The following is a 9,949-nucleotide window of genomic DNA, read 5'->3' as shown; positions in this document are numbered from 1 at the left end:
ATGCTCAGATTCGTTAGAATGTTTTTGTGCCTAGTCCTTACTCTTTCGATCGGTCATTTAAAGCAACCCTTAAACCTATGTAACCAGGCCTCAAATACAATTAAAATTAAGATGGAGGACAAGGCAGTAGGTATGCGAGGTTGTTTACAAATTAATATCAATTATTAGTCTCTGACGCTTTGATCGCTTTTATTATCCTTGTATAATTATCTTCAGGTTTTCATTTTAAAGCCTTTTCAAAGTTAGTGCTCAGAAAATGAATGCGAAACCATCTCGTCTATGTTGCTTCTTAATAACAAATATAGTTGAATGAACATAATTATGTGTTCTCTGATTTTATTTTGACAAAGACGAAGAAGGAGACATGGCTCGTGTGAGGCATCGCCAGCGGCGTGGGATGCTGAAGATGTATTACGGGGTTGGTGAAGAATCCGGAAAGACAACAGAAATCGATTACAGTGACATCAATGGTGCACATTTCAAACCTGCTGTATATTTGGAAAAACTTTTCAAAGAGAAATCCTTGAACGATTTGTTTGATAAAGAAGCAGATATATCGAAACGTAAGAAAACGTTGATGCAACAGACATAATACACTCAATGGGATTAAAGTCAGAATCTGAGCAACTGCTCACTTACCCCTCCCCTAACACAACGTTAAACCTAACTTGTTATTAGTTGACTTCTGTTGTGTTAGGGGGAGGGGTGGGAATGCAGTTGCTCAGACACAGCCGTTGACACATAATATTGGTACACTGTAAATTACTGTATTTATTCACTTATAAGGTGTACCATTTTTTACGAGAAAATATGCTTGTTTGATCAAAATCTGCTCAAAACTTGGGGTGCATCTTATAACCGAGTATTTTCGCGCAACAAAATCTTAAGATCACAACTTTAGCAGAACTTACAGGAAAAGAACCCTAATTGTTGGTCATTAACTTTTTTAGATCTGGTGGTTCTAAAAAGAACTAGGGTGGCTCTGAAAAGAGCCGTTGTGGTGGTTCTGAAAGAACCGTTTCTTATATGGCCTCCATCAAATGACCACGAAACTAATCCCACACAAGCAGGGCTTTTTGGTCTGAGATGTAATGAAGATTGCGTATAATCCAATTCTTTATTCCAATAAATTAAAAAGGAATACTGCTTTAGAACACTGATCAACTTCAAAAGATCAACAACAAAAGCAAACATTTACTGCAAAAGCAAACAAATAGAAATTTGCATATGTTCTTAACAGCATGTCCTCGGTAACATGATATCCATGACTACAAAACATTCGTTCGAACCATGTTTCAAATTCCTAGAAACGTGTTTGTGTCGCTTGCTCAAAAAGTTCGTATCTGAATAAACAATGTGGAGGTAAAACCTACCTTTTTCGTCCATCCAGCCTTTTTTGCGAACTCTCAAACTTTTGGTGCATCTTATAACCAAGTATTTCACAGAACTTTCCATTTGGGAACTTGGCTTGACTAATTTGCCAAGTTTGGGGTGCGTCTTATAACCGAGTGCGTCTTAACTGAATAAATACATTAAACATATTTGGTAGTTCTTCTCATTAGTGACACTTACCCTGCCCACCAATATGGTGTTCAAAACAGTTAAAGACTGACGTGGTCTATATCATATGAAATTTTATGCAGTTTTTGTCCTGTGTTTTTCCTCTAGTTTTATTTATATCTGAATTACAGAAATCAGATCTTTGGACAGTGAGATGCAGACCCTGGTGTATGAAAACTACAACAAGTTTATTAGTGCAACTGACACCATAAGAAAGGTAGTGAAAATCAAGTTTACTAAAGCTACAAAGAATACCAAATAGCTGCACTGTATCAAATGATAAATATTCTCATGGTGGCTCCCTTAAACATCTTCATACATTAAAATCTGTGGATTAAAAATTTTGAATACACTTTCTTAGCATAACTTATACAATAATGCTCTTACACGATGGTAGTGAACTCAAAAATCAACAATTTCAGAACTCCATGGTGGCTGTTTTGTCTTGTGGTTTGTTTATGAACTCTGCGGGCGTGACCACATACCCCTTTCAAGTTCTGGCAAGTCAGTTTCCCTGAGGTTTTAGGTTGTACTGAAAAGTAGAATGTAAAGAATTTTGAGAAAGGTTGGTCTCATGAGCATCAGCTTTATTACAGCAATGAAACAATAATATCATTTGTTTATATATTAAACAATCTCCCTTCATCCAGACCTAACCTTCTCATGAACCCAATGTAGACTTCTGTAGATTTTTCCTAGGTTTTTCTAACACAACCAGTTAAGACAAAATATGTTTTTCTATTCATTTTATTTCATTTACAGATGAAGCATGATTTCAAGAAAATGGAAGAAGAGATGGATAAGCTTAAGAAAAACATGTCAACAATCACAGATTTCAGTGAAAAGATAACAGGTACACTGCAAGGAAAAAGGCAACAGATCACAAAGTTGTCAGGTGTTCATGCACTACTGAAAAAGGTAGAGTTTTCCCTGTTTTATATTATATTCTGTTTGAAAAAATAACGTGGTTTTTAATTTAAATACTTCAATTTTCAGTTTTCGTTAAGACTAAAACTTGGAAAGTATGGACAGTTATTTTTTAACTTAGAAAGCTTAGGAATCTTCAAAAAGGAGAGGATGTCATGAGTTTTTTCAAGAATTGGATGCAGTTGGAATAGCATAGCTGAATTTATGCATATGACCTCAGCTAAAGTCCATCATTAGCACATTCACAAAACTCTCAATTTGGGGGTTAAACCTAAGCAGCTGCCACAATTTGTATTCTACTCAGCACAATTGATTTAACTCATAACACTGAGTCTGGAAAATAAAGTTCAGAAAAATTTATGAATTTTGCAACCAAAAATGTGACTATAGATATAAGTCTTGAAATCAACTTTATACCGAAATCATCCTAACTAAACAAGCACAAATACTAGTAATAACATCCAACTTAAAAAAAAAATTGGTTATGATGAAAAGTTTACAGTTGAGCCAAGTGGCCCATTCAGGTGGAATCTATTAGGATTTCTGTGATAGAACATGAAGCAACTAGGGGTAATGCCACCCCCCAGGATGAGATGCTAGTTCATTACAGGTTATCTACCCTCCCCCTTCCCCCATCCCCCTCTCCTTCCCCCCTCAACATGTCATTAGGCCAGCTCCGACAGTTTCTGTTACCCATTTATACTCCTGCTTGGAGAGAGGCACTGTCAGAGTTAAATCTCCAGCTTAAGAACACAACAGAAGGAGGCAGCATGGCTGAGTGGTCAGCGCGTTGGACTCAATCCGCTGCTCATGGGTTCGAGTCCCGCTCTGACCACCACCTGGATTTGTTTCACGGTAGCTCCAAGTTCAAATCCTCGGCCACGCTCATAAATAGTCAACTGGTTTGCCTCCGGCCAGTTGGGATTCTTAACAATTTATGTTCTATTTGAATTATTTGTTTCTGTTGTTTATTGTGGGCCTCCTGGAAAGTAGCTTGTAGCTAAGTGTGGTGCCCCATTAAATAAAAATTACTTACTTACTTTACTTTATGCATGGCTGGGTCCTAAGCTTGTATCTCTTTAGCTGGATTCCAGGAGGCCAACTGTTAAGCCACTTGATGTGCAATTTGCAGAAGATGGGTGCTCAGTTTAATTGTATGTTTTTGCTACATTTCTTATTTCAATTTTTACTTAACAGCTCCAGTTTTTGTTTGAGTTGCCATCAAGACTGAACAAGTGTGTTGAGATGAAACAATATGGAGTTGCTGTCAGGTATATTGCCAGTTAAAAATCTCACTGAAGTCATTGAATTTCATAAGAAAGGCATGATGGTAGATGTGCCAGTTGACTTTCTGAAATTTTACTTTTAATTTAATTTTATTAATTTGATTTAATTTATTGTTTTGCAGATATTACACAAAAGCAAGAGATGTCTTGCACCATTACAGTCATATGCCATCATTCAACAGCATTCACCAAGACTGTGATGAAATAGTAAAACAGCTGATTGTTCAGCTGAGAGAACAACTCAGAAATCCAAAGGTTATCACTATTTTACATCTAGCATTCCAACTCTAAGTAGTATAGAAGACTTCTTTCAGCCTTTTCTTGTCCATATCCAATATATTTGTGAGGGGTATGCAGTTGCTCATCAAAAAGCTGATTTACATAGTCCAAAAGTGATGTCTTCACGTATCACATTGTTTTAACCTAGACATGAACTTAATATTAAATTTTGATTTCAGTTTATAACAAAAATCGCATTGCTAACATACTTTACTTTTGTTGGTCAGAATGTGTTAAAAACCAATAGGTGACATTAAACAATGTTATTTTTGTCTTAATTTATACAGTCCACGCCCAAACAGTTGGCAGAATGTGTTGATCTTCTCCTACAACTGAGGGAACCAGCAGATGAACTGTGTGATGAATTCTTAGCACAGTAAGACTTTAAAACTAAACAGGGTGAAGTTCTGTAAATTTGAATGCCTAATCTGAGCAGGGAACATGTTGAAGACAGACAAAGCCCTGTGTAATTTAGCCAGAGTAACATTCAGAACAACCTTTTGGCCAGGACAACACTTAGCTGAAATATTGCAATTTTTCTTGTTCTTTTATGTTAACAACTCAGAACTGTTGTTGTTTTGTATGATTCTTTTCTCAGATACTATTTTTGTTACTAAAATACTAAATAAATTTAATTTGATAGTAGTCATTTTATCTTTGGCATTGTACCATGTACGAGTCTAAATTGTTCTGCTTGGATTTAATGCACTGATTATCATTATTATTGATTGCAAATAGTGCACAAGAGAGACTGGATGAAAATCTTAAAATGCTTAAAGTGCAAGTGGAATTGAAGTTGTCAGGAGATCTACCAGCAGCCACTGAAGGTGGGTTTCTCATTTGTTTCCATTTCATACATTACAGAACTTCTCTGTTAACAACTCTCAATGTTGAATCCTGAGTTGTAACAAAACAAAGTTTTTCCCTTGGAGACTCTGCATTTTTTACCTTGAAAGGGTGACAAGAAATTTTTTTTCTTACAGCCATGGCTGGCCTTTGTGATGTGAATGATGAAAACTTCAGTCACTTATTGATTACGTGCTTCTCTGGACATTGATCACATTTATCAATTGTAGTCTGCATGGGCATCAGTTGATGAAGTACACTAGATAAAGCTGTATCTAGTTCAATTAATGTAAATCCATGTGATTGTCAAGTAGCAAATGGCAATCAAATTTATTTAGCATGCAAACCCAGAGATGTATATTAATGACTTTATCTGTGTTTAAAAAAAAAGAGGGAGAAGAAAAAGATCAAGAACAAGATGAAGAAAGAAAACCAGTGAGACCCATGGTGAGTTATCACTTGTCTTATGTTATTCCTTCTTATTACTGCAAGGTGTGAATTGCAGAAGATTGTGTAAAACTCAAAATGATTTAAAAAAAAATCAATTACTGGTATATTTAATATGTTTTGGCAACAGAGCATCACCAACAATTATGCAAACAACAAACAACTAGTAACAAAATGGCCTTACCAAGTAAAATTCTTACACCTGCTTCTAAAACATGCTTCCATGATTTGACTTAAGACTGGTGATGAATTAATAGATTGTTGTTTTTCAGAGAACCAAATTAAAGGTGATCTTTCCTTAAACTTCTTATGAAATTCAGGTTCAAAAAATACTTACAGGGCCCACTGGGTAACATCAAACAGAAGTAGGTTTGATAAATCCAAATGAAAAAGAAGCGAGGAAAACAGAATTGGAATGCCTGAAGAGAATGGGAAGTTCAACTCAGAAACAATACTGCTTAGTAGAGTCATAAATGTTTTGTGTTAGTTGGTCAGCAACCTGGAAAATTTTTTCCACAGGACTTATTGGAGTTCATTGACTGTGGCTGTAATGGCTTCTTGAGTACAATTTGCTTGGTGATCGCATCCTACAAGGAACAATTCATTCAAAGGCAGATGACAGAGTAAGAAGAATATTAATTTTGATAATGTCATTCCATTCTTCAGAAAAGTGCAATTTTGTCAGAGTGAAAGCCAGAGTTGAATCCCAAGTTCTTATGAACCAAGAACTCAAGAAACTGGGCTCAAGAAGTTCTCCCACTATCCCTAATAGGGGTTGGGTCCTTAAGCAGCCATTTAATAGCATTTGGTTGTAATCTTGTTGCATTCCAGGTTGTTTTCATTTTATTAATTGAAGGAATGCCAGTTTTCATGAAAAAGAGGAGGCAAAGAGGTGACATGGAAATAGGCACCCTCTCCCCCGACCTCCCTAGCTATGCCTCTGACCACTTTAATTTTTCCCCGGATGATAAGAGAAATTTAAGGATTGTTCAGAAAAAAAATGCCTAAGGTGACTTCTGGTGGACTGTTACATTCCCCCTCCAAATTTTTCAGTACTCCAAAATGAATCCCAGAGAATTTATGTTGCATAAAGTATCACTTAACAGGCTTTATTCTGTCCGTCCAATAAACTTCCATGAGAGAGGGCCTGAAGGTTTGAGGAAATTTTAGTGATGCTGGGAATTCTCTATACCTTAGTATCTCAACACTCAGAAGAATGTGAATTACCTATGCCTCTTCTAGGCATGGTCAAGATCAGCAAAATTTGGCAAAGATAGTTACAGAGAAACTATCCAGTTTCATTTTATCATTGATGAATGAATACTTCAAACTTACAGAAGCCAGGATTGAACTAGAGGTGATATGTTGCTCTGATTTCTGTTAACCCTTTGACCCTAAAGAGTGACTAACATGTAATTTCTCCTAACAACATCACCTCTGAATCACTCATTAAGGTCAGGTGAATAAAGGAAATGATCACTAACTAAAGAAGCTCTTGATTGTTAAACAAATTCTCTTCGTCAGAATCTTAAGAAATATGTGGAGAACAGAAGGGAGTCTGTGCAATGCTGATGTAAAGGTGTGAACGGTTGATCTACAGACGTGAAACTCAAAAAATTATTGGCAAGAGCACCATTGATTTATGTGGGAACAGTTACTCCAGGTCCTGTAGTTTCTATAGTGTAAAAAAGTGAATTCAGTAAAACCTATTTTCTATGTGTTGGAAATTCGTCTATGAAGCAAAAAGAAAAGATCTTGTTCATGACAGCTGAACATATGTACACTTGAAAGCCTCTTCCTTTCATCAAACGGATGAAAGACCCTTGAATTTAAGAAGTCATATGAGAGAATTATACACGTCTTGTGTATACTTCATTTAATAACCTCCTTAAAGCTCTCTTTTTCTGGTTCTTTCAGTCGGAAACTGGTGACAATGTACTTTTAGTGCGTGCATTAGACCGGTTCCACCGAAGACTTCAAGCTGTCCAGAAGCTCCTTCCCGAGATTGGTGTGGGACGGTAAGTTCCCGTAAAATAGTTGCACTTTTCTATGAAATTTCTTCTGAGGATTGATCAAGCACTTTTGTTGGACTCTGCCAAACTCGTGCAAAATTTCCAAGGTCAACAATAAACCTCTCCCCTCTGCTGTTATTTTACTTTGTGAAAATTACCTCATCCTTGGTCAAGATCTTACTCACTCAAGCATACAATATTCGAGTTATTGACTTTGTCCATTTTTTTTTAGTTCGGGAGCAAACATAGTGGCCCGGTCTGCTCACAATAGGGTGAAAGACTACTCGAAAAGCCTTCGACAGCACTTTGCTGGTAAGTACTCTTGTGTCAGTCTTCCCTTTGATCACAGAGCAGGTCGACAAGCTCGCGGTATACGTAAGGCTAACTTCTCATTACACTCCTGTGTTTTGTCAACTGTGAACAATAGCTGACAGAAGCTTATATTTTCCCCAAAATTGAAGGCGTTCTAGGTATGGCTGCAATGCATCACAAACGTTTCCGTGTTCGAAGTGCAAGTTTCATGTGATGTTGTCATGGGTTTGTCCAAGATTTAGGGGCCGGTTATTTAAACAAAGCTTAGCCGTTGTTTAACGAAACCGCGTCCTAAGCCATCTTCTATTTAGCCGAACCTTTGGTCTGATCATTTATTTAAAATTTGTGGACAGTGTTAAAGGGGCCGAAAGCCTATAGTGGAAGGACATTTACTTAATTAAATCAACCCTTTTAGAGAGAATCCCTGAGGCTCACTGCTTGCGTAAACCGCAGTCAGGTTTAGGTTACACCTCGTGTAAATAACTGGCCCTAAGCGCCGTGCAACTTAACGTAAAAGCGTTTTAAGAAGCAGAGCTGTCTCTTACAAAGATCTCTGTCAATAGTTTGGAAAAGAGCTCGTCAGAAGCCGCGAGCAGGTCCTAAGTAAAACCATTAACCTGTAACTTTTTACCAAGGCATAGCTTGGGAACAGTCCCTCATTATTAGCCCTGCAGCACGAGTGTTTCTTCGTCCACAGCCCTCAACACCCTAACGTCAGTATGTATTTTCTCCGTACTGTTCTCTATACATTACCTAAGGTTCTGACTAGGAGAATTGTTCAACAATCAAGAGCTTCTTTAATTAGTGATCATTTCATTTATTCTCATGACCTTGATGTGTGATTCAGGGGTGAGATTGTAAAGAGAAAAGAGATACCAGTCACTCTTAAGGAGCAAAGGGGACAAAGCGAGCTAGCGAGAGGTCCGCAAAGGGTGTGCCACTCGCACTCAATTTTCTCGCGGGTGAAGAGCGTTCGTTGCGTAGCGCTGATGATGATGTGGCTTTTTTCGCGGGCTAATCAACGATTCATTTTAAAATTCATGAAAGTTAAAGAACAGATTGGAATGGTATGCTCATGAGTGCTACACATAAGCTTCCATGACAGCAGTTTTAGTTGCTTTTATTGTATTTGTGTTAAGTTTGTTTAACAGATACCAGACAAACATTGGCAACTCCGTCAGGAAGCGACAAGCCACCTTCCTTGTCGGATTTGTTGTCTACCATGACTAACTCTCTCACCAATCAAGTGAAACTAATCCTCAGCAGCTTGAAGGTTTGTAAATCAGTCAAGCACTTACTCGCCAACCCACAAAATCACTTAATAATCTCAATCAATTAATCAGTCAGTCAGTCAGTCAGTCAGTCGCTCAATCGCTCAATTAATCATCATTCAGTCAATCAGTTAATCAGTCAATCGGTTAATCTGTTACTGACTCAACTAGTAAGTTAGTAAGTCAACTAGTCAGACGGTCAGTTAGTCATTTTTTTCGGTCGGTCAGTCCATCAGTTAGCTTGCTTGCAGGCGGTAGTTTGTGTCTTCAAGCGCGAGATTCAGTGCGGCGAATATTCCGTCGCCATATTGGACGGATGGAAGATTTGGGACGAGTGACAAAGCTTTGTCACTCTACCGCCGGCAAACAGGGTATCGCTCTGACAAAGGGCTAACGCTCGAAACATCAGCTTTTTAACTCTTTACGGTGGCCAATTTACAATTTCAACTTAGTTGATATTACCAAATTACCTTGTTACCCCCACCGACGCAGCACCACAGTTTCTTTAGAAACTTACCCCCCTTATCTATCAGTGATTCTGCTAATCACGTTTAAGTAGAACCCTAAACATCTCAAAGTCAAATCTCGCAAAAACCTTCGTGGGTGAATTAAAAACCATTTCTGACATCATGTTTTCAACAAATACATAATGTTAATAAACTGTTATTGGACAGCTGATATCTGGTTATCAATTAGTTGCTATGTACCAGTTGCACAATTAGTTTTACCTATAACGTCATGTTAACAGAACGATGTCATTTTATCAATCGGTTAGTTTGTCTGACGTCACTCACTATGGAAATAGATGTCAGGTACTAGAAGCAAAAAAGCGTAAGTTCACATGCCCGAGTTCCCTTGCCCTTAGATAAAATACCAAAAGTCTTCGATAAACTGGGCATGTGATTCATATTCTTTTTCAGACCTTCATTGGATCAGACATTACTTTCGCCGTGAAACCATACTTCCGAGGACCTTTCTGTTCAGATGATGTCCGGGAGTGCGTGGTAGT

General features: G+C 37.7%; 1 protein-coding gene across 3 annotated transcripts in view; it reads left to right on the top strand.

Moving 5' to 3' along the window:
- Positions 1–74: 74 nt before the first annotated feature.
- LOC111322696 (vacuolar protein sorting-associated protein 51 homolog) overlaps positions 75–9,949 on the top strand; it is a 15,521-nt gene continuing 5,646 nt past the window's right edge. For 2 of the 3 annotated variants that reach the window (XM_022925846.2, XM_022925845.2), the window contains exons 1-15: positions 75–130; positions 351–563; positions 1,692–1,777; positions 2,323–2,478; positions 3,685–3,758; positions 3,896–4,028; positions 4,340–4,428; positions 4,791–4,879; positions 5,290–5,345; positions 5,865–5,968; positions 6,588–6,702; positions 7,263–7,363; positions 7,590–7,669; positions 8,809–8,942; positions 9,861–9,949. The exon at positions 9,861–9,949 is cut by the window's right edge and continues 34 nt beyond it. In XM_022925846.2, coding sequence (XP_022781581.1) covers positions 112–130; positions 351–563; positions 1,692–1,777; positions 2,323–2,478; positions 3,685–3,758; positions 3,896–4,028; positions 4,340–4,428; positions 4,791–4,879; positions 5,290–5,345; positions 5,865–5,968; positions 6,588–6,702; positions 7,263–7,363; positions 7,590–7,669; positions 8,809–8,942; positions 9,861–9,949 — 1,538 coding nt within the window. In that variant the 5' untranslated portion in view covers positions 75–111. Of the gene's footprint in view, positions 131–350; positions 564–1,691; positions 1,778–2,322; positions 2,479–3,684; positions 3,759–3,895; positions 4,029–4,339; positions 4,429–4,790; positions 4,880–5,289; positions 5,346–5,864; positions 5,969–6,587; positions 6,703–6,869; positions 6,925–7,262; positions 7,364–7,589; positions 7,670–8,808; positions 8,943–9,860 lie in introns of all 3 variants that reach the window. The other variant, XM_088728797.1, reaches the window with a different exon arrangement.

This window comes from Stylophora pistillata, chromosome 1 (genome assembly GCF_964205215.1).
Source record: "Stylophora pistillata chromosome 1, jaStyPist1.2, whole genome shotgun sequence".
In the NCBI taxonomy this organism is placed as follows: domain Eukaryota; kingdom Metazoa; phylum Cnidaria; class Anthozoa; order Scleractinia; family Pocilloporidae; genus Stylophora; species Stylophora pistillata.
The sequence above is the reverse complement of the archived record's forward strand: the minus strand, read 5'-3'. Positions and strand labels throughout refer to the sequence as shown.